This window comes from Dermacentor andersoni, chromosome 10 (assembly GCF_023375885.2).
Source record: "Dermacentor andersoni chromosome 10, qqDerAnde1_hic_scaffold, whole genome shotgun sequence".
Taxonomy (NCBI): Eukaryota; Metazoa; Arthropoda; class Arachnida; order Ixodida; family Ixodidae; genus Dermacentor; species Dermacentor andersoni.
In genome coordinates, this window is record NC_092823.1 from 97,469,228 (window position 1) to 97,493,456 (window position 24,229).

General features: G+C 44.0%; 1 protein-coding gene across 2 annotated transcripts; it reads left to right on the forward strand.

The window, feature by feature from the left end:
* Positions 1 to 9: 9 nt before the first annotated feature.
* On the forward strand, positions 10 to 19,912 carry LOC126544423 (protein AMN1 homolog). 2 transcript variants are annotated; one of them, XR_007602144.3, is made up of 8 exons: positions 10 to 160; positions 3,726 to 3,858; positions 10,444 to 10,585; positions 12,859 to 13,076; positions 15,555 to 15,611; positions 17,969 to 18,083; positions 18,954 to 19,045; positions 19,700 to 19,912. XR_007602144.3 is itself a non-coding variant. In XM_050191738.2 (8 exons), the coding sequence occupies exons 1-7, from the start codon at positions 114 to 116 to the stop codon at positions 19,030 to 19,032; spliced, it is 777 nt and encodes a 258-aa protein (XP_050047695.1). In that variant the 5' UTR covers positions 11 to 113; the 3' UTR covers positions 19,033 to 19,045; positions 19,700 to 19,912. The 2 variants fall into 2 exon arrangements, 1 of the variants encoding a protein (XP_050047695.1); XM_050191738.2 differs by having other exon boundaries at positions 11 to 160; positions 18,968 to 19,045.
* Positions 19,913 to 24,229: the final 4,317 nt, after the last annotated feature.

Genomic DNA, 24,229 nt, shown 5'->3' on the forward strand with positions numbered 1-24,229 from the left:
GAGTGCGATCCTGTCTAATATGAACGCGTCCATGTGTTTGTCTTGTGGAATTTGTTGTGGTCTGCGTCGTAGTTGCGAATGACGTTCCAGCGAAGATAGTATTGTGTAGCGAAATGAATATTCTACGTCGCTTCGGTGATGTTCCTCTCCTGAAAGATATGTACGTCGATCTTCCAGAAATAACGCGTGCAACTCGTTTTCGGCACGAGCATTTATCTGGCGAGTGACGGCAACGTCTGAAAATTGCATGAATGAGAGCAGTAATGGTGTTTTCTCCAGAGATAGGGAGGCGCTTTCATTAGCAAGATTGCTGAACAAACTGAAGTTAGAAATACATTCGTTAAAGGGGCCGTGGAGATCGCTCTGGACTTGCGCTTTTGACGATTGAGCGTCGTTGGTCATATGGGGCATATTCCCGGGCGATCACTTTCCGAAAAACAATCTACTTCTCGTGACGCAGTGCTCAATCAGCTCAACAGGTTTTGCTCAACCAGCCAATAAGCGCGCACTGAAAGTGGTATCTCCAAAAGTGACCGTCAAAGAATACGCCCCTGATTGAGGTGCTTGGTAGTCTTAAAATCCTTTGTTGTACAGGTCACTTCATTGTGAAGGTCGAGCACCGTACCGCATGCTGTAGAATAGGCTGAGCACGTTCAGCAAAAGAAAACTAATATGAATTCAAGAGAGACGCTAATAAGTCGATATTTTGTGTGTGTGTGTGTGTGTGTGTGCGCGCGCGCGCTCTTTGTCTGACACAGTGTGCAACTGTAGCCAACTTTATTGCACCGAGGTTCAGAGCATGCTCTGTGGCGAAACGCAGGAGCTGCACAAAGTAAAACTGCGGATCATTGAATGAAGCTGTCGCATCCCTTTCCGTCAAAATTCTTGGTTAGCTTTGTAAGATCTTCACCACTGTTCACTTTATTGACATTCGCGTCCTTCCCGCTTCAGGTGGCTTTGAAGACGTATGTCGCCGATTGTCAGTCACGATTACACTTTCATGTCATCATCAGCTGCAACGTATTTGTCAGCGGTCGCAGGCGCTGATGCGTGACAACAAGAAGTGTGCGAGTTAAGTGGTTCCTGGAGCAGTGCAGCAGGACTACTTCTGATATCAGCACGCCCGTTACATGCGTTACTAGCGCACGTGCTCTGCACGTGCGCCAAGTGCATTGTGGCGATGTCTGTAGAGGGCAGTAGCAGCACCGCTACGTGGAGTTCATTGTAAAGCAACAAATGACGGGGTGGTGTTGGAGACACCTTAATTCGTTCGTTGTACCGGTAAATTCATTGTAGTGTTCTTTGTTTTAGAGGCATTCACAACATATAGAAGACAGGAATTTGGCCGGGATACAATCAATCCTTCGTTATACAGGTTATTTCATTGTAGAGGCGTTTGACTATAGTACCGGGACGTATTATCGGACGGCCTTGGCTGGTTAAGCACTACTTCACACGAAAGAAGTAGTGCCGCCGAAAGTTATTGACGGAGAATACATCGCTTGCAACAGGTTATGTAGCTAATCGAGTGGCTACATTTCTAGCATACATCACCATTTTTCACTGATCATAGACAGCAAGTGACATATAACATCTAAAATGAAATCCTAGCAAATGCAAATTTAACATGCAGTGACCTGCGGAACTGTTATCACTAAGACGTAAGACGCGAGCTGTTGACTCCAATAACCGAGATTGTTTGTCGCCTAGTGTGCTTCCCACATTACCGTCAATAAAATCCTGCGTCCCAAAGATCTAACTTGTTATACTCTTGGCAATCAAATGACAGGGGATCCATAAATAGCTCAATCAATTGCAACTGGCTTAGGAGGAGTAATATAGATAGCACACTCGAGAGCTGTTACTTACAATGTGTGAACAATCTTGGGGGAAATAAGGGTCTTCAGAATTCTTGGCAATCTGACCTCGTGGGAATCTGACAAACATCAGCCCAATTTATGAGAGCAATTTGATTGTAGCAAATGGTGTGGACATTGAATTAAGCTGCTTGAAAACGGCAAAGCTGCACATAAACGGAGTGATGTTGCAAAAGCCCGCACATTGTCATGGCAAGATCACTTGACTCCACAGGTCAGCAGAATAACTGGATACTTGCTCACGATTACTTCCACAGGACATGTACTCTCTCACACTGGTCCCAGAAACCCGACATGGAGGCTGAATTCCATTGCCGTGTCAATCGCCATCTTCTCAGCGATTATCAGAAGCGGCATCAGCTCCCGAGCACCCCAGTAGGCACCACCACCGGCATGCTGTCTCGCACTGTGTTCACATGTCACAGAGCTGCACACGCACCACAGACACGCAAGCACAACAGTCATTTACATTTACCGGCGCCAACTCATGCTCACAAGTGCATCCACTCACCAGCACTACCTGACGGACGTCTGCTCGCACTCTCCAACGGTCACCCACGTTCACACTTGTGTCGACTCCAAATTACACTGTCACTGAGTTCCGTCCGTAGTCGTGCCCACTTCTTCACCGCATTTCTTGCATCTTCAGGATCATAGGAAACGTACAGTTGTGCAATAGATAATGAATTTTCACTTCTTTAGTGAGTTTTGTCAAGCTTTCAGAATGTGGGCTCCGTGTGAAAACTCACTACACGAACATCAAATATGAGAATGTCAACTGTTTTGTGCCTAGCAGGCTTGAAAAGCACTTATCCAGACATTTGAAAACTATGCCTGTTGCAAGACTGCGAAAAAACACTGAAAGAAATGAATCTGCTATACATTCAACAACATACGCAGAGCAAGAACACCCAACTATCTACTTTCCCGCTCGTTTTACTAAAGCATTCTGCACATGTTATTCGAAGTTGCAGCTCAATTCCAATCAAAACTTTTTCAAGGTGTATGCGACACATTTTAATATCATTACTCTCATTGGTGCTCTTGCTGTTGATGCATTATTTTGGTGTACACAATTGTGTGTACAGCACCTGGAAGGGTTAAAACAAATAACAGGACTAGTTACGGGACAGACAGAAAGAAATAGACAAAGCGTTGACTATTAACCTCATTAGCTTTTATTTTATTTGGCTTTGTCATGCACCAACCAGCCCAAGCTAGCATTCTGTTGCTATGCTTGACATCATCAACACACTGGAAAAGAGGCTTTTTCTTTTTTTAGAGATGTTTGTGAGGGACGGGAGGGGGGGGGGGTCCTTCATTGCATGCATTTGCCTTTACTTTGGCTACTGAAACAACATTTTAAAAGGAAACATAAGTACTAAGTCTCTTGAATTACATAATTGCACAGCTAGATGTAAAGCAGTCCAGCAGAATTTGCATTACTTATTGATATCAAAGGATGGGCATGGACAGTTGGAGGTAACTGGGAGAGACCTTCATTCTGCAGTAATTGTAAAGTACGCTGATGAAGAATATTTATATCGGCCCATTATGTCAGGGACTCTTGAAGTTATCTTTTACTGGAAATAAAAAAACAACTTGGAAAGAATTTGAAGGATTTCCAAAATCAAGCCACTTTCAGACGGTAACGTACAGATAACACTAGAACATTATATTGCTCTCAGTAGGAAGCATCGCTTGTCACTGGTTATTCAGCGATTAAGCAGCGTTTATTTGATGGTCCAGCTGGAAAATTAAGAGTGGTATATTTTCCTGTTATGGAACAAAGCATGTAACCGCACACGGGAGCTGTAAATCGTACATTTTGTGTTACCCATTTGCCAGGTGCCTGGATGCTCTTACTGACTACTCAGAAGCGGAATGGGTTCAGCACCTCGTACTGCCACCGGCCCTTGCCGATTATTATTATGCACGGCTGCACAGGCGACAGTTGATTAACGACCATCTTGTGCCACTGGTACGTATATCAACAATTTACGTGCCAAACTTCTTGCATACCTTAAATGAAACATGGAATCGGAATGAAATAGTTTTGTTTTTTTTAAGCAAAAGGCCCACGCTATTCATTTTGTGGGCTCGAGTTAACCTGCACCTCTAACATGAGATGATGCATCAGCTCAGTGATGTCTTACTATTTTTTCAGGTCTTCAAGCTACTAGTACCCCTGTTCTTACATTATGCGCAATATAAGAATACTTTCTGAAGACATTTCTCTTCGCATTTAAGGTCATCAGAATTGCACATCTGTGTTTACATTGTCTACATTGCAGTGCCACAAAGTTACGTGCCAGCCAGCTTTGACAAGTATGCCAGTATATTCGTAGTTAACTTGAGCTTGTTAAGGCGGTGAATAAAGGAAGCCATCTAATGAGTGCAGATTATTACAGCCATCTATTTAAGTGTGTAGCTTAAGGTGGGATGCCACACTTGAAAGCCATATTTTTTTTTTATTTATCGATGGGTCTTAACCCAATTTGTATGCCCTGTTTATTTTGATGTGCTAATTTCAATATTGTAGTTATTTTTGGCCTAGGACAAGTAGTACCTGATGTTCTGCAGACACTCGGTTCCTTTGTTCCAAGAAAAATTGGCAACTAGATAAAAAAAAAGATGAGCACAGTGGTTAGGACGTAGAAATGTAAAATGTCAAAAGTGTGTGCGCCAAGGTATAAACCAATGTCCTAGGCTCATTTCAACTAGAGTAAATGCCGATCAAGGTTACCCTAAAAAAAAAAATACTGTTTTGACATATGAAACGTACAACTCATGAAAAAAAATTTACTGAGAAAAGTATTACACTAAAATTGGACTTAGTGCACGCTCCATGCATTTATCTTTTAGGTTAAGAAAAAAAATTACAATAGCTAAAATAGAACAGAGGCTATTATCTCTCCAAATTTGCACTTGTGTCAAAATTGTGGTTTTGAGAAATCATGGAGTGAGTGAGGGAGTGAAAACTTTTATTGAGTCTTTCAAGAGTTTTGCGGTTATGAGGTCTCCGTCGTCTCCATCTTCTTGGCGCTGGCGACTTGAGACTTCTCTTCAGCAAGGGTGGGCCCCTATTCCAAGGCTTCACTGAGTTGTGCTGCATCGCTCGCATGCTGCACTAGGGCCCTTTGGGCCGTGAGCTCGCTGCTGGTGAGCCGACTCTCCCATTGCTCTGCACTTGGTTGTTCGTGTTTGTGGAATGCTTTGTTGCGTTCGCACTCCCAGGTGATGTGGTAGAGTGTAGGTGTGGCACTGCACCAAGGGCAGGTGGCCCTGTATTGTGTCGGAAACATCTTATTGAGCACGTGTAAGTTGGGGAAGGAGTTTGTTTCTAGTCTGCACCAGCTGGTCGCTTCCTCCTGTGTGAGGGCTTTGTGTGGGGGCGGATATCTAATTCTAGTTCCTCTATGTAAGTTCAGGGTCTCTGCGTATCCCCCCTCGCAAGCCTGTAGGTGGGTCTCCGGGGCATTCGACCTCCCTGCTCGGAACGCTTCGCCTCGAGCTAGGCTGTCTGCCCTTTTGTTCCCCCCTATGCCTACGTGACCTGGGATCCAGATTAGGTTGTGCCTGGGCTTTTCCTTCTCGGCGGAGGTGGCTCCGCTGAGTATTCTGAGTGCAGTTTTTCTGATTCTGCCCCTCGTGTAAAAACATTTTCAAAGCACCTTTATTGGAACAAAACTTATAAAATCGTACAGAAAAGAAGGGTTGCAGAAATACAAAAGTGGCTGAACTGAAAATAAGGTTCTAAGGCCAATTTTCTGATACTTAAGCGCAGCCTCCCCCCTTAAAGAATCACCACTGGCACTTTTTCCGCTGCAGCACTACTCGCCACGGTGTAGTGGCTTTGGCATTGTGCTACTAAGCCTGAGGGCATGGGATCAAATCCTGGTCGTACCGGCCAAATTTCGATGGCAGTGAAAGGCAAGAATTCCCCTGTACCGTGCATTAAACAACTCCAGGTGGTCAGAGTTAATCTGGAGTCCCCCACTATGGCATGCTTCATAATCGTGTCACGTGGTCGTGACGTCAAAGAACACAGTAGCAATACTGTGAAAGGCAAAACTAGCTTTTATTGGGCGAACCTGTGCCCACAAAACAGGCTACACTTAAAGCTCAACGAGAGCGGCGAACACAGTCGGCGATCGTCGAAAATCTGATCAGGGGGTCCAGCGCGTCGGCTTTTATACAGCAGTCATCGAATGTTGCAGACAAATCGTTGGGACCCGCGTGCCTTCCACAAAGTTCTACACCATTCGCGTCACATGATGAAATCGATAACACAAGGTTCGGCGACAACAGACAGCGGATAGAAGCATCGATAACTTTCCAGAAACTTCGGATACATGCAGGCGCGTCCCGCGCTGTGCGATTACATTTGTTAGGCGGCGAAACGTGGTCGCCAGATAAAGATAAGTACACATGTCAATACCCCCCCTCTTAAAGAGCATCGGCCTGATGCTGCATACAAATGAAAGTAATAAAGAAAAACACCCGTAGCAAAGAAAACAAAAATAAGGAAGTTCGTCAATGTCTGTAAAAGGGTTTCAGACGCACCACGTGGACCACTTCAGATCGTGCGCGGCACCGCTGTGAATGTGAAATTCCGTCTGGCACGACCTCATAGTCCAGTGCGTCAATACGTCGAATGACCTTGTAGGGTCCGAAATAGCGGCGCAATAGTTTCTCACTCAGTCCTCGTCGACGTATCGGTGTCCAAACCCAAACACTGTCGCCGGGCTGGTACTCGACGAAGCGTCGTCGGAGGTTGTAGTGTCGGCTGTCAGTCCTCTGTTGGTTTTTGATCCGTAGGCGGGCGAGCTGTCAAGCTTCTTCGGCGCGCTGGAGATAGCTAGCGACGTCAACATTGTCTTCATCAGTGACGTGGGGCAGCATGGCGTCGAGTGTCGTCGTCGGGTTCCTGCCGTAAACCAGCTTAAACGGCATGATCTGTGTTGTTTCTTGCACCGCCGTGTTGTAAGCGAAGGTCGTCGGTGGCCAGTGACTGAACTCCGGCGTAATTTGTCGAGTTCGTGTGGCGGTCGAATTGCCGGTTTTGCATCTCGAGTGTCTTCTCGATACTGGTGGCCTCACGAAGAAACTCACAGACGGTCTTCGGTGGGCTTCGTACCATTCCGGCAAAAAGTTCCTCCTTCACACCACGCATCAGCAGGCGGACTTTCTTCTCCTCGGACATTTCTGGGGTGGCGTGGCGGAACAGACGGCTCATTTCCTCAGTGAAGATCGCAATCGTCTCATTCGGCAGCTGCGCTCGTCTCCAGTAGAGCTTGGGCTCGCTCTTTTCACACGACGCTTGTAAATATTTGCAGGAAGCCGCTACGGAAAAGTTCCCAGGTCGTTAAGGTGGCTTCTCGGTTCTCGAACCACGTCCTGGCCACGTCTTCCAATGCGAAGAAGACATATCGCAGTTTGTCATCGCTGTTCCAGTTGTTAAACGTAGCGACTCTCGTACGTCTCAAGCCAGCTTTCCGGGTCTTCGAAAGTTGAACCGCGGAATGTCAGAGGCTCCCTGGGCTGCTGCAGCACGATGGGGGATGCTGGGGCTGCCATTGGGGTGGACTTGGTGGCCATCTTCCTAGTCGTCTCAGGCAAAAGTCCGTGCTCCGGGGGCAGTCCTTGCAGCCTGCGGCTCCCTCGCTGGTTCTGGCGACGTTGGTGTCTTCCGCGTGAGGGCTTGGGTCACGGCTTTGTGGGGGCGTCCGGTATATGAACGCAAAGCACCTCCACCAGATGTCACGTGGTCGTGACGTCAAAGAACACAGTAGCAATACTGTGAAAGGCAAAACTAGCTTTTATTGGGCGAACCTGTGCCCACAAAACAGGCTACACTTAAAGCACAACGAGAGCGGCGAACACAGTCGGCGATCGTCGGAAATCTGATCAGCGGGTCCAGCGCGTCGGCTTTTATACAGCAGTCATCGAATGTTCCAGACAAATCATTGGGACCCGCGTGCCTTCCACAAAGTTCTACACCATTCGTGTCACGTGATGAAATCAGATAACACAAGGTTCAGCGACAACAGACAGCGGATAGAAGCATAACTTTCCAGAAACTTCAGATACATGCAGGCACGTCTCGCGCTGTGTGATTACATTTGTTAGGCGGTGAAACGTGGTCGCCAGATAAAGATAAGTACACGTGTCAATCGTATCGTGGTTTCAGCACAGGAAACCCCGGAATTTAATTTACGTTCTAACCTCAGCACTGGTGACATTATTATGCTCTTGCTCATGAACACAAAATGTGTCTCACGAGAACTTGTTGTCAATTGACTTAGACGTCACTTAAAGGGTCACTAAAGCGAAACAATAAATACGTTTAGACTCATGAAGCTTTGTTTGAGAACCCTGCAGGCAGTCTTTTAAAAAAAATACCTTGATTATTAGATGAGAAAATGAAGGTCCAAGTATCAGTATTCGAATTTCGCGCCGAAGCCCAAGCGCCGGTACATCAGCGTGACGTCGGGGATTCCAAAGTATGTTTTCACATTTGGGCCATGTTGGCTGAATAAAGGTTTTCGAAACCTGCCATGTTTAATATTTGGTTCCTTTAGAACACAATGTAGTCAATCTGTACCACTGTATATAATTAGTAGGCCCTGGAAGATGCCATCAAAATCCAAGACGTCACAGCCTCCAGGTGCAGGAACTAAAGTAGGCGTCGCCACCCGTATTTCATTCTTGAGCTTTTTCTGGCTTACCAAACGTCTTATCGTTGTAAGAGTGGTGTTTTTGGTGTTGTAGAACGGTAATTTACTGATGCGGAAGAAATAATTTTTCCCTTTAGTGCCCCTTTATTGCTTCATTTGGAGCTTAATAGCCTCCCGTTGCAAAGGCTTATGTTTGTGTCCCTGTTGTGTCTTGTAAGCCATTGCAGTGAAGTTTCTCAATATAGTTAGGTAAACAATGCTAATGAGCACTCATTTCATTAGTTGCTAGTAAGCAGGTTGCTATACACACAACTTTTTGTGGCTATGAAGGGAAAGCTAGGGAGGCAAAACGCACACGATTGGAAGTGTTTCTGAAAATATTCTCGCATTTTAATCCACATTAGGCTGGAGAAGGGAGAACATAAACACCTTATTAGCAACAGTTAAGTAAGACAGAAGACACCACTGAGTCTAAAGGTTTACTTATTCTGCGGCTTTTCCCTTCCGTGTCCGAGGCAACGTGAAACTGTCGCACATGGGAGCTGCATCGATGCAGCGTCTGTTTCGAGCTACCAAAGGCACTGTCAAACGCTGCTGGACTACTTGGCGCGGTAACACTTGTGCAGTGGCCATGCGCCCGTAGTTTTACCTTCTTAGCCACAAGAAGTTGTCCATGAGTGTAGTGGGCGTTCACGATCGTGCCCCTTGTGCACCTGATTTTTTGTGCTCGAATTACAGTAATGAATGCTGTGTGTAAAGAGCTTATTTTGTAAAATTTCAGTTTAGTTCATGTCTTGAAAGATCGTGTCATTTCCTCTTGTCTGGCATAGCTGCCTGGCAAAATCTTCATGGGTTGAGTGACAGGTTGGCGCTGCCTGCCCATGAGCTTGCGCATATGATCTCTGTGTTTTTCCTTTACATCACTCTGCTACCTGTCAGCTGATAGCCTGCACTTGTGTGGTGCTTTTAATTCCTCTCGGGGCTGTGCGACACAACAATACTTGCTCCAAGCCTGTCACCAACCGAAAGCAATTTTTATTTGCAGTGGCGCCATCTCTTGATGGCAACACAAACTGTAACACAATGACGCCTTCGAAATTACCGTATTTATTTTATTACCAAAACCCTGCGGCACCGTATGGGCATTAATTCAGGGTGGGCATTGCAGGTAATAGATATACAAAGAAATGGAGGACCACCAGATTAGCCTCAATATGTAATATATGATGCTATGATGCCAATACGAGAAATTACAGCAAAAAAGAGAGTACGGTACATGTGTGACTTACACATCCAGCAAATACGCTGTGTGTCCACTATACTCGCTGACAACTTTCCGTGGCTATGAAGGGAAAGCTACGGAGGCAAAGCATGAACAAGTGAGAGCACTTCTGAAAAGAGTTCTGTGTTTTCATCCACATTAGTTTAAGCTGGGGAAGAGAAAAGATAACCACTTATTAGCAACAGTTAAATAAGACAGAGCCCACCACTGAATGCAAAAGCTTGCTTATTCTGTGGCTTTTCCCTTCAGTGTCTGGGCAAATGCGAAACCATTGCCAGTGGAAGCTGCACCTATTCAGCGTCTGTTCTGAGCTGCCAAAAGCAGTGTCGAATGCTGGCGGGCTACTTGGCGCAGTAGCATGTGTGCAGAAGCTCTGCCCCCGTACTTTTCCCTTCATAGCCACAGAAAGTTGTCCGCAAGTGTATAAAAGCTGCAAGCTGCAAGCTACACCCAACCAATTACTCTCAAAAATGTTCAACTGTATGGCAATCTGCGACGGGTTGCAGTAACTTATTCCACATTACAATGTGAAAAAGCACCCTTGACTTTTCTAAAGCTATGAATTGTTGCCGTCTTGCTCCATTGTCTGTTGTTCTGCATGCAGGTCCTGCATGCCAAGTCCCTTGAAGCTGACTTGTCTCAGAACCTGATTACAGAAGGTGCACTCATTCACCTCAGACGATGCACCATGCTCAAAAAGCTGACTCTCTCTTCATGGCGTTTGGATGACACTCTGTGCGAAATGAGTTGGGTAAACCATTAACCTGTCATTGTTGCACTGTTGGCATGTGTGACACTACTGTAAACCTTTGTTCTAACGATGCCATCATGACTTTGTTGTAAGTGGAGCCATAATAATCTGGAGAAAGTACACTCCAACAGGATGGGAGCACATGAAACGTCGAGCAACAGCGCATGGGTGCAGACACCCAGTGTGACTATGCTTGGGCCTTATTTGAGTGGCGTCAACGTAAATATCCAACTATTTTTCATTGTTTATTTGTTTATAAAGTTTTTCTCAATCACTTTTTCTAATTTTCTTGAGACATAGTTTTATGACTCATATATACTTTGTTTAGCGCAAAACAACAGACACAGGAAAGGCGACAGGACACAAGGTATTTATTTATGGCGCTAAACAAAGTATTTACGGATCCGTACCAACTAGCCCAAGAATGCATTTTGCTAGATTCAAGACACGTGGCTGGTTTGCTGAAGTGATGTGTGAGTTGTTCAATAAGCAAGGTAAAAAAAAATCAATTGAGTCTTCTTCCACAAAATTAGTATTTCTCAACGTAGTCCTCTTGGAGCTTCCCACATTTGTTCCAGTGGCGTTGCAATTGTCTCCCCTCATCAGAAAAGTTGTTAGCCTTGAGGCCTTGAATATACTACACAGCAGCAATGACTTCCTTATCTGATGAATACTTCTTGTCCCCACGCCAAATCTAGGGGTTTAGAAAAAGAAAAGTAGCCAGGAGACAAACACAAAAGAATGGGTAGGATGGGGCGCCAATTTAAACCCTTATTCATGAAATTCAGCCACTATAACTGCAGAGGTGTGAACTTTGTCTTGGTAAAAGAAAACTTTTTGTGAGTCAATCATGACTTTTTTCTGTTTAGCTCATCGTCCAAGCCATTGAAAAGTGTTGCATAATATTCTACTTTTACATTTTCATCGTTTCGTAAAAAGTCGATGAAAATGACACCTTGTTGACCCCGAAAAACAATGACCGCTATCGTTCTGACTGCCTAAACGGCTTTCGCCTTTTTCAGGGCATTTTCACCAGGTGCTGATCACTGTTTTGACTACTGTAGCCGCTTGGGTCTGTAATGGTGTATCCATGTCTAGTCCACAGTCACAAATGAATGATAAAATTCTTGTGGATTGCGCTTGTTCAGGAACAGATTCCTTATGAAACGTCTGCAATCTTGTGGACCATGGTCAACAGTCGTGGCACCCATCATAACAGTTATTTTTTTCACTGCAGTTCCTCTTGTGGAATGTTATGCACCATAAAAATTCCCACAGTCTGAGCTGTGTATGCAACAAATATTCATGAGGTGATCTTCCATCACATCGTGATTAATTTTTCCAGACATTTCTGATGCAAAGACCTCAACGGTACGCTCTGGACACAGTTTAGCCTTTATTGACGTCTGGCGATGTTTGAATTCAATAAACCAAAATACACGGTTCACAAACATTTGTGCAGAGGCCTAGTGAACTTCATGTAACTCAGTTTTAACCAACACCACTGCCCAGTTCTTTTAAAAATAAATGCTTCATCACTACATAGACAGAGAATTCTTTGTCTGTGCTTTTGACCAGTGCTGACTCGCTCACCTGAAACAGCTGCTAAGCAGAAATTGAGCATCATTTCAGCTGATAACTTGGTATGAGTTACTCCGAAGACTGTTGCTATCTATCCATGTACTACAACCTGAAATAATGCGCCATGTCTTGGAAATTTACCTTAGTTATTAAAGCTGCCCTCGTACATCTGGATACTATGCTTCCTTTTGAGAGCACGAAGGCTAAACGTACGGGACTTGCAATGCTGCGAGATTTCTCATTTTCAGCTCTAGAAATTTTAATTTATATTTGCGGGTCAATTCATTTTACTGTAAAATACGGTTTAATTAGTATAGGTTTAATTAAGATGTCTTCTAGCACTGCACTCCTTATGCATTTTAGTGTCCATGCAAACTTTTGTAACAATTTTCTCTTAAATAAGCTTTTTTTATTGTTTCGGCAAACTATAGAAGATAATTATTAGTTATCGCAGAAACCACAGAGCATCTTTAAACTGTGTTCCAGCTATTTTCCTGCCACGTGAATGAAAATAGACGAATAAAAGAAATACTTTATTAGTGTGAACCACTTTATTGTTGCTCTTTTGTGATCTTAAGGGGCCCGTACTCGCACTACATCGAGAGCACAACTTTATTAAATGGCAAAGACATAGGCATAGCACTCACAGGAGTATGTATTGAAGGTTGTGCCTGTTTGATGTTTCAGGTCTCTTGGAAACTGTCAAGTGTTTTCACGAGCTGGAGTGGCTTGAATTGAGTAGGCTTGATGCAGTCACGGATGCTGTCCTCGCAACTGTTGCAAAGCAGAACAAACACCTCACAGTTGTTAAACTGAATGGGTGTGAGAACCTAGGTGATGATGGCCTCAAAGCGCTGGGGCAGAACTGCCATTTTTTGAAATCCGTTGACTTCTCTGAAACTCAGGTCAGTTGTGCAGTTCATTTCGTTTCCTTGTACAGTCAAATTTTGATATAATGAACATGGATATAGCAGATTATCAGACAAAAAAAGAAGCCTAAAATGCTTCTTGCTGATATCAGCAGCATGTGACAAGTATCTGCTTACCATAAAATCCCGAGAGATAACCTACCATCTCTCGGTATGTTCCGATATAACAAATAGTATCAGATATAACAAAGGTATCTTTTGTTTCGGGTGCAACTTTATCATAAGGAGTTTCAACTGTAGCAAATTTCTGTGGATACATTTGGTTACTGGAGGCATAGGCTAATTCATTTGCTGATACAGTAAAACCTCGTTAAACTGTACCCGCTTAAACAGTAGTTTAGATTTAAAAGTAGTAAAGTCAAATCCCCGACTCAGCGGCCATTGAACATAATGTGTTTTGTATCCGCATAAACCGTACCGGCTTATCGCGTACGCATCGGTTAAAACGTAGCCTTTCAGCTTTTCGTCGCCCAAACACGGCGGTGCGTCGTCTCCATCGGGCGGCCCGGCAGAACAACAAGCCTCAGAGATCGGAACAATGGCCTCCAAGCGCCCTGTGCGTTTGCGCGTGAAGCCGCATCAACATCAGCATCATTTCGACGCGGTGCCAGAGAGCGTTAATGGCGTCGTGCAAGCGAGGACTCGCGTCGTTCCGAAGCTTGGATAAAAAAGACGCCGGGTGCTCAGCAAAGAAGAAAAATTAGACATCGTCCATGCTATCGAACGTAACAAGAAGAAGTCGGCGCTGGCACGCGACAAGGATCTGCTGTTGACTACGGTGTATGGCAATTGGAATGCAAATAAGTTGCTCGGCAGCGCTGCTGCGACCGCGAGGACATGTCGGCTATGAGGTTAGACTTTTCGCCATCGTTGCCTCTGTTGTTGCCGAAGTGTCACCTAGCGACAATGATAAGGACGACACGGAAAGCGACAGCACGGGTGATTCAGGCCCAACAGTGGCAAAAGCTACGCGTTACGTCAGCCTAATGAATGCAATCGTCGCGACGAGAACAGGGGCGCGATAATGTAACTCTATTCCAAACGAAAAGTATTCCAAACTCCGGCACCCAGCAATGAAAATGCGCCCCCGGGACTTCTGCAGTACTACTGCTCGCGTGCACAGAGAATACGTAACGTCAACGAGGAATCTGCCATGCGAGCGTTTGCCGCATGGCACGCAGCTTCAGTAAGTTTGAGGATGCTGTCGTCGTGCCAGGCCGCTGCGGCATCAAACGAAAATAACACTTTTGTCGCGCAAAGTGAATGAATACTGCATGTTTTTTCCCCTTTCATCGCACTCTCTCCGAGTTCAGTTTTCAACAGGTAAGTGGGCAATCTCATGCTATTTTGGTTAAACAGTACTACCGTTTAGTACGTAGTTTTTCCGGGCTCCGGCTAACTACGGTTTAACGAGGCTTCACTGTATTTCTTTGACCAAAGCTTTTTGTGTGCAGTAATAATACCAACCTCAGCTTGTCTTGACGTGTTTCACGTAACTTCTAGCTTTCATTATTGACTTGTTGCAATATACTTAATGACTCCTGATTTACTCGTTTGTATCCTTTAACTAACTTTTCTGTGTGTGTGTGTGTGTGTGTGCATAGAAAAATTAGCATGTTTTGGCTTGCCTTGTGCAGCTTCCTTTGTTGCTGTTGATGCTGTTGTCCTTCACTGTATGAAGCCAAGAAATGCATAGGGAGTATATGACTGTGTTTCTTTATTTAAAATGTAGAAGTAATGGTGAATAGGGAAAAGAAAGCATGAGAGATGACATCTTGCCGCCAGTGGGAGCCACACCCATAACCTCCGCTAGATGGGTGTGATGCTTTACCAGTTTAGCCACAGCGGCAGTTGAACCCCCATTTTTCTTGCATATTTGTGTATGCGCACTGGACCCAGCCTTGAAATTGTTAGCCCCTCCACTACAGTGCCCTTCATAGACCATGCTGCTAACTTGAGACGTCAAACGTCTTAAATGTATGACGCAGTACAGGCTGCCAGTACATTTGCTTGAAGCATGTGAGTGGGACGCTGTCTATCAGAGGCATTGATTGTAGTCGTAGATATTAGGTTTCAGGCGAGACACTCCTTTTCGTCTCGCTCGTACACTCATGCACCTGCATTGGCGTGCAGTATATCTTTTATTGTGAGCTTGTCAGCTGCAGCTGTAAATCATTTTTCTCGCACTGCAATACACATTTATACTCTGGACAATTGTGCTAGTGGCTCTGCGTGTTGCCAAGGCATGTGCACAACCTGTGCCTCTTCTTGTGTCGCTTTCAAAGTCAATCTCTCGTGCTAACCTTGGAGTATTCGGATTTTCACCCACAGTGTACCGAATATGTCTGGTGGCGGTAAGAGACGTTGCTTTGCTTAGGTCTCGCAAAATGTGCTGCATGTTTGAAGGAATCCTTTGCGGTGTTATTTGAAAGGGATTATTTTTGCCTACTGCAGATAACTTCTCGTGGTTTGGATGCCTTGGTCAAAGGTCCCTGCAGTGCCACCTTAGAGGCAAGTTGACAGCTCATGACTGGTGTTGCCAGAGTGGGCTGTTTTATGCAAAGCTTTTGGGGATGATGAGCAGAGAAAATTTGAGTTTTCTAAACTGCTTGGCTAGCTTGTGGCTTTGAAGGCAATATTACGATATAACCACGAAATTCTGGTGATATACCGGCATTTTGCATTAACCATCATAATACCGTGGCAATAACAGTGAGAATAGGGCCCACCCAGCTACACTCCTTATATCTGCCTTTCGTGGTACCTGAAAGCCATGCCAGTTTATTGTTTGAGAGTGTCTTTCATATTTGTAGGAAGTCGAAAGCGCTGAACATTGGTCCACGGTGTTCCAGTGTATGCGAGGTGAATATGTTGTGAATGGGCTAATGGAATGTCGAAGTGCTGGCGGTTCACTATACAAAAACATCAAGTCTATTCACATGACATATGGAAAACAAATGACTTGGGAAGGGTATTGCATTGGAAAGGTACAGATCTTATAGTTGGAATCTAAATGATACTGCACATACAGCAGAACACCTCTGAATCAAATATTCCCTCTTTCCCTTCCCCCATTGTAGGGTGGCAAACCGGACACTCATCTGGTTGACCTCCCCACCAGTCTTGTCCTTGCTTTCTCTCTCTTTTTCTATAGTGAAATAAACTGTATAATGAAGGATTATGTCTCGGCTGAATTGCCATCGTTCATATGCTTTGTGAGCGCATCTATGATAAAGACCACTACAGCGAATTTGCCGCTAAAAGAAAATTTTGTTGCCAATTTGTTGCTTTGCAATGAACGCTACATGGCAGTGCCGCTGCTGCCCTCTAAAGATGTCACAGAGATGCAGCGAGGTGCACATTGTCAGGCAAGTATGCACAAAAAAACTTGCGACTTAACTAAGTCTCTTGAGTTCATGTTAAACGAAGGTTTTTCTTTCATTGAACATGCTTAGCCTGCTCTAGTGTGAGCCGTACAGTATGTGACCTTTACAAACCTTTACAGTGACCTTTACAGTGTAATGAAGGATTCTTGAGGTTCTGAGGACTTCATTGTAAAGGCGTTTGACTGGCGGGTAGGCAACAACTTGTTGCACATTTTCTGTGATGAAATGAAAAGCAGCCCAGGTCAATGCATAGCTTGGTGCCTATAGAATCGTGCACTGCAAATGTCTGTTTTACCCCCCAGTCTTGTGCAATCGTGTGAGAAGTTTTAAGTCGCACTACTGAAGTGCACTAATAATCTAAGATCGTCATTGCTGCATTGCATATTAAGGGCAGAACATATAGACAGAGCGTACTCAATCCTTGGCTTTCCTTGCGAAAAATTTTCTGCATAAAATTTTAATGAGCTGCTTTAAGAAAATTTTTAGGTGCCACTTGAACCAGCTGTAGCAGGCCTGACTGTGACTGTTAATCATGACAAAGCTGACAGCATCTATGATGCCATGACTAAATAACGGCACTGATGGCACGAGAACTATTTTGGCAACAGCCATGACAGTATCACACAATGAAAACTCCAAAGCCATGGCATGATGGAAGGCTTGAGAAATAATCTGTTGTGATGGTGGGGATTTTCCTTTTTATGACTAGTTCTGCTATGCTAAACACATAGTGATGACAAAACTAATGATAATATCTGTGACAGATGTCATAAAAACTGGCTGAAGTGTTTTTGACAGTTATCACTGTAATAAAATTTATGCTCTTGACTGCTGTCCATGGTCAAGGTCAAGAATCCAAGCTAGACTTTTGACCACCTTGGAGAGTACATGTCTCACCTGTGACTTGTAAGTCAAAAGTCTGTTACAGCTAAAAATTTGGGAACTATTGGTACAAAACTGGTACAAAAATTTAAGAACTACTGGTACAAAACTTCTGTTACAATTTTTTTTATCATCTTTAAGTAGCTGTTGAGTCCTCAATTATGGTAAGAGGCATCAATTTCGAGAGCGACCCAAGTATTTCATTACAGCACCTTTTAAACGACTCGTTCAAAGTGCGTATCATGCCCAACACAGCTTCAAACGTAAAAAAAGAGACATGTCGCCAGAAACGGAGCTGGCAGTCTCATGGTATCACATACAAGTTAAGAGCACTTAAGTCAGCTGGGTGTGGTGTTTGAAGGCCATGCATCAGCCATGCATTGCATGTATCACCAAAAGTTGTCATATTGCCCCTTCCAATTGTGTGCTTGTAAACACAGGGGGACAAACTTTCCTCTTTTGTCCTGTCGAGTCCTGTTGTTGCATTCTTGGGGAATTGAGGCTGCATAGTGCAATTGCTGAATCTATGGCTCAATTTCCTGTCAGTACTCCTTCAAAGTTTTTTGTCCCGTCCAACCTCAATGACTCCTTGTCCTGCAGGAGTTCCTTGCCAATCGATGCAGCAAGCTTGGAGCCGATGCAGTGACGACCCTCATGACTAACTGCCCATCGCTCCAAATACTGAGCTTGGCAGACTGCCACCAGATACTGTTTGGTAAGCAGAGTGCTTTGGCTGTCTCTAGTGAACCAAATAGAACCATATGAAAGAGCAGTAAGATAGTAGTTGGTGCTCACTTCAGTGTATTCTTCATTGAAGGCACCATCTTTTACTGTAGCATTTGCAGTATGTCCTGACAGTTCCACGTAAATTTCTTTAGTAACTGCTGTTTGAGCATTGTCATCACCCAGCATCCAATTTTGTTCACACCTATATTCAATTACTCAACCATTGGCAATTACTTATGCCTAGTAAGATTGTCTTAGATTCTTGAGAATTATATAGTTAATAGCTTACGATGTTTGATTCTCTCTCTTCCAGACCTTATCTCCATATTTTTTCTAATGACCACTCAAAGTTTGCGATGTAAATGTGATATTACTTAATGTATATTACACACAAACTGAATTTCTTTGGAGTTCCTATCACAGTAAAAAAGAGTCACAGTAATGTCAGCAGCAGGTTGTCACCGCAGAAAGAAAACGTTGCTACTTTAAGAATAAATTCTGTATTTACACCTTACTTTATCGTAAGTGCACTAGTAAATAAGATGTTTATTTTTGCAGTTCTCCAGCTTAAACAAAAGCAACCGAGACTGTGGCAATATGTTTCAATAGTGTTCCCATATGTGTTTTGCGTCCATGGCTTTCATTGCCACAGAATGTTGTCCACAAGTATGTTGCCTACATTTGTGATGTCGTAGCAGTTCAATACATGTACTGCGTTCTCCTTACATGCTGAAGCAAAAGTGCAATAACACAGGTGACAGGGAAAGAAAAATGAATACAAAGAAAGATATTGCAGTGAATATTGCAGTGAATATTGCAATGAACACATGACATTATACATCATAAGACTTGTCACAAGGTGTGTTGATGCAGCACCCGAGGCAGTACCAGTGAGGATGGAGAGGAAGGGCCAGTTGTCGTGGTTTGTCTTCTGCTGACTGTCACTGGGAGGTGAGAGGGCCGCTTGCTTCATATTCTACATTCTTCCTTTTTTTTAAGTTTTACCAGCCAAGGGCTTGGTACATGGATATCCAGCTGTGTATTTGAGGGAAGGGCCCAGGTTACCCAGGTACCTGTGGTGATGACTATGGCTGTGGAAAGTTATGCTAGAGAACTGCATACAAGGACTGTCTCTGTCTGCTCTTCAGTTGTTTTCCTTGTGCCCGGTCACCCCGTTATACCTACGGTATTTAAATTTCATCTGTTGGCAACTCTGTGTCAATCTGGATTTGCTTTTTCTTTATACTCCCCTATGTATGTTGACTCTGCATCATCAAGAGTGACAAACCTTTCGGGGAATAAGCAAAAAAATTATACCAGCGTAACTATAAACCACAACCTGATAATGCCGTGACAAAAGCACCACTGTCCAACTGGAAGAGAATCTGTATAAATGTGCTAGCAAATTACACGTGCTCATTTCTGTGACTTCACAATGGAGACTAACTCTTGGAAACTATGTTATGGAGTGCAGAGGCATTTGTGGCAGCTGCAGTATGGTTTTGTGGACAGAAATTGCACGGAATTCTTAGGTTGTCACCGAGTAAAGACAAATGTGTGTCCTACTTCCCCGGCTGATGTATTTTTGAACTGCATACTTTTCAGGTGTGCTTCACCACATGAAGTCTGTCATCGGCATTTATCACTTTTGCTGGCCAACAGCTGGCACGGAATGCTCACCTTTCGGTTTTATTTTAATTACACTTTCCAAGGAGGCTGTTGGACTGTTCGAACTCATTCTTACAGACATTGCTTCAACTCATTATATACATTGTGTTTACTTCGTTTTATGACGAATAAATATTTTTCTCAAACAACTTTCATTTGTTGTTCAATTTCAGGATAGTGCTTACCGTAGATTGCTTATAAGCGATCTATGGTAAGCACTATAACATGTCACCGGAGCCGCAAATTTCCGCACTATGTATAAGCAGCACCGCACTATAATCAGAACATTTTAAGCAGCAATGGCTTTTAGCTCCCGTTATCGGCGACCTTCAAGTGACCTTGAGCCAAAAGCCACAGCTGTTATCAGGGCATTCAAATGAGATAATCCGGGCAACCATAGAAGACCGCATTACATACGCTAGTTGCTTCCCAGGAAACTTGCAAAAAAGTATTTTTTTCGAGTTCTTCCTAATGATTGTTCACAGTATCACTCAAGCTGTAGCTTCTAGTACGCTGATGTTTTATTTGTCATTTCCAATGGGCAAAATTCAAAAGGCAGATACAGGGCACTGTACACTTGCTTGTAATCTTTTGGCTCTGATTGCTCTTTTCAACGCCGGCAGTCTGCGATTCCCGCAGCTATCCGGCAGGCTCCAAGCCGGCAGCGTCCGGCGCGCCGCAAATGGCTGTTTGATCGAGACAAGACTTGAGGTTCTGCCTGTGACAGGAAACTGTTGCATCCATATGGACCAGTACACAGTATGATGTGGTGCGGTGTGCCATTGGGAACATGCTTTAAGATAATCGCTAGTATCATCTCCTACCAGTGCTTTGCCGGTAGCCGTTTCATGCTTATATCTACTTTAGATTATGGGAGAGCCAGGCTTTTCTTTCAGAGGCACGTATGTGCAAAACTTGAACTAGCAGCCGCCTGTGTCCATGGGAGTCGAAGCACACGATCGGAATGGGCCCTCACTTTCGTTAGGGAGGCAGTTCCTCCGTTTTTTACAAGCGCCATACAGCGACTTCGAACCATTTCTTTGACTCTGTGCCAATCGCAACTTTGGCCACCGACTCGATCACGATGAGACGGCGGTGGTTAGGCCTAGCCGGCGGTGGTGTCGGGTGGAATGCCTTCACGGGAAGCTAGCTCTTGGTAAATGTTCACAGCCGTAGACGAATACGTGCTGATCCGGCAAGAGATTACAGATACAGGCTGCATTAACGACAGCACGCGGGTTTCGCCGGCGATCAGCCAGCAAATACCGCAAACGTGTATAGACCGTTTTATTGAAGGCGTTTTTTTTTTTTTTCGACCACAATGCCGTCTGTTCTCCGGCGCCATGCTGGTATGCAAGATCGCGCTGTAAGGGGCATGGAGAACCTGTTGTTGACGACAAGTGGCAAGTTTTCGCATGTTTCTGAGAGGTGTCTAGTTTTGTGGATTGGGAAACTCCTTAGCATGTCGTTAATAAGCTTCGAGCTTCGTTATAGCCACATTATTGAACGCCGATGGGCCTAAAAGTGCTGCCGCAGCTCTACCCGTCATTGAAATAACAGGAGAGTCAAGCCTGGACATTGTTAATACATAACATACCCACAACATTTTCTTGTATGTCTAGCCTTGAAATTTATGACGGTATCACTCAAGTGTTTCCATGTGCCATGTGGTGTGCTGTACCAGCGTACCCCCAATCCAGGTATCTAGCGAAGCTCGGACTAAACATGTTTTGCCAGCTTTTGTGGTCCTAAAATTGTAGCGGTACGATTTTCTAAGCATTGTTTACCTGGCACCCAGGCATGAAGCTTCACGAAGTGAATGTTAAAATAACTCGACTGGGACAATCGTTACCGTGGATAAAGCGACTTGATGGCAGTGGCCGCGAATATATATATGCCACGATCAACCAGTCGCACGCAAGACCTTGAAAGAGTATGTGCACTCTTAGGTCTCGAGTGGTGCCTGTGCAAAAGCGCCTCTCCAATCCGAGCACGCTGAAAAATGAACTACTCTTCGCAACAGTAACTTTATTGTCTGAAATACAGCGTGCGATGTGCGGCGTCGGTCAAACAGCTTGCTGGCGATAGTGCATTAGAAGCACTAGCGGCGGCTGCCTAATTTTTCACGTCAACATTTAAAAAAAATTTCACTGTGAGCACCATGAACAGATACATTTAAATATCTACACAGGACAAAGTTTATTATATTTTTTAAGAGAAGAAAGTAGCCAACTAACATTTCTTTCTAATGGTATGCAATCTATGGCTAGCCTATGCCTAGAGGATGAATATGTTGCTGTAGGTTCACCTGGCTTCAAATTGCATTCTGTGCTCTTTGAACTTGAAAAAAAAAAACCTTGCAGACTTCAATGACTCCTTCGGCAGAGTCTTTTATCAATGTTGTGTATAATTTACGTGAATGATTTGTGTCTCCGTATTGCATCCCTTTCCAATGGGCAATGCTAACAATTCGTGAAAAAAATTCTAATAATTTACAACATTTATAAAGGATGGAAACATCGCCACTTATATGCTGTAGCGATAAATATATATAATTCACTCAGAAACCAAAGTGAGATCAAACTGGATTCACTCAAGAAAATCAATAGCAGCCATGCACAGTAGCGCTTATGCTCGGACTCTGTAAAAAAGAAATGCTGCAATTTCGCCGGGAAGGCGAAGCAGTATTAGTGATAGCTAAGTATAGTTCTTACAAGTGAACCATTATTGGAGGTTGCACGAAGTTTCTTCAAGTAAAGCTGTTATCAAATGATATATATATAAACACACACACACATGGGTGGAGTTCGGAAAGATGGTCTCGAGCACCTCCTCCCCTCCCCCCAAAAATGAAAACTTTCCACCTATGGCTGGAGGGAGGTTCCAGTTGTGGATAGTTCATACAATGAACTACTAATCGTTCCTTGAAGTTCATAAAGTGAACTACTAATTATCATACTAATCTATTTTAATCAATCGTTCACCGTTTTATTTGTGCCAATGTACCTTCCATGAGCAGAAAGAAATATGAACAATTAGGTTGTCTTAATTTTTATAAATGAACACTGATAAGCGCAGTTTCAAGATTGGACGAGAGAATACATCAACGCATGGCAGCATCCCATGCATCAATGTCTTCCTCTTGTCCCATCTTGAAACAGCGCTTACCAGTATTAATTTATTAGTATGAAGCAACGAGCCCAGCAACAAATTTTTTTAACTTGTTTTAGTTGTCTTTGACGTGAAAAGGTCATCGGACTTTGTGGGGTTAATCTACACTGAAAGTAGTCGGAAAACCATTCCCAATTTATCCGACCGGCGATGGCAACAAGAATTACGTGGTCGGAACCAACCACCGTGATGAGCAGATCACAAACGGGCTTTTTCTTCATGCGCACAAATGCCTAATTCCCGAACGAAGTTGTCACACATACAGTTACCGACGACAAGAAGGCGCACAGCCCAGACAACCCTACATATCCACTGCTGTAAAGGATAGAAATTTCAGGGTGTCAGAACGAAATGTTTTTCGTTTGGGTTTAAGTTTCACTTCATTGAAGAAGTTTCGTTCCGGTTCTGCTCCGAAACGAAAAAAATATAACTGATCTGTAACGGTTTATAATGGTTTTACTTTGCATGCAAAAATTTTCAATGCAAGGTAACAATAAAAAAACATAGTATTTATTTTTCTCACTAAGTGAATTGTAGATTCTGAGATCATGCTCAGTGCCGTGAGTCAAGGCACTGAGCATGTTTTCAGAAGGAGCACCTCAGCGAGTGTACTCGCTAAAATGCAAGATGCTGTTCTGATAAAACGAACATAAATGAACGATAAAACTGCAGTAACAAAGCGTTGTACCTGTAGAAAAACGAAACGATAAGCTTTTCGGTGTGCAAGCCCTGGGTTTTGCTACAGTGCCGGTCCGCTTGTGCACCGAGTGGTAGTAGTGGAGCGCTCGATCAGTTATCTCTCGTGCTATCTTTGACGGAGATACGCACTCATGCAGGCCCCTGTGATATGCACTATAGAAGTTGCCTGACATTGGTTTACGGATAGCAGACTTTCTCCTTGAACCGAAAAACGTTGAAAAATATTTGGTTTCACTCCAAAACAAAACAGCCCAGCTCATGGACTAGAATTGTGCTGTCTGCTGCAGGCAATTCTTTCAACATTTTTTGAAAGTGTTCGCTGAAGCACCCGGTATGCACACTTCAATATGCAGCACACATATAGTTATAATTACATCTTGTTGAAGCTGCCCTTCAAAATGTGCACCAAGTGTAGTGTGGCCTTCTGCTCTAAACAGGCGCCTCCTCGTGATACTGCACAAATCGTAGGCAGTGGTCACATGGCACCACAAATCGCTATTGCATATCATTCAGCACCGTGAATGCATACCGAGAGACTGAGTACTCGATGGGACATCTGGCTGTAAGAATCACAGACCCTTGTGTACATGTGACTGC

Excerpts from the sequence above, each read along its gene's own strand:
- LOC126544423 (XM_050191738.2), top strand. The coding sequence starts at position 114 with ATGAATATTCTACGTCGCTTCGGTGATGTTCCTCTCCTGAAAGATAT. Across the intron at positions 13,077-15,554 it reads TTGACTTCTCTGAAACTCAG|ATAACTTCTCGTGGTTTGGA; the intron begins GTCAGTTGTGCA and ends TGCCTACTGCAG. Across the intron at positions 18,084-18,967 it reads CTGCCACCAGATACTGTTTG|CACCCGAGGCAGTACCAGTG; the intron begins GTAAGCAGAGTG and ends GTGTTGATGCAG.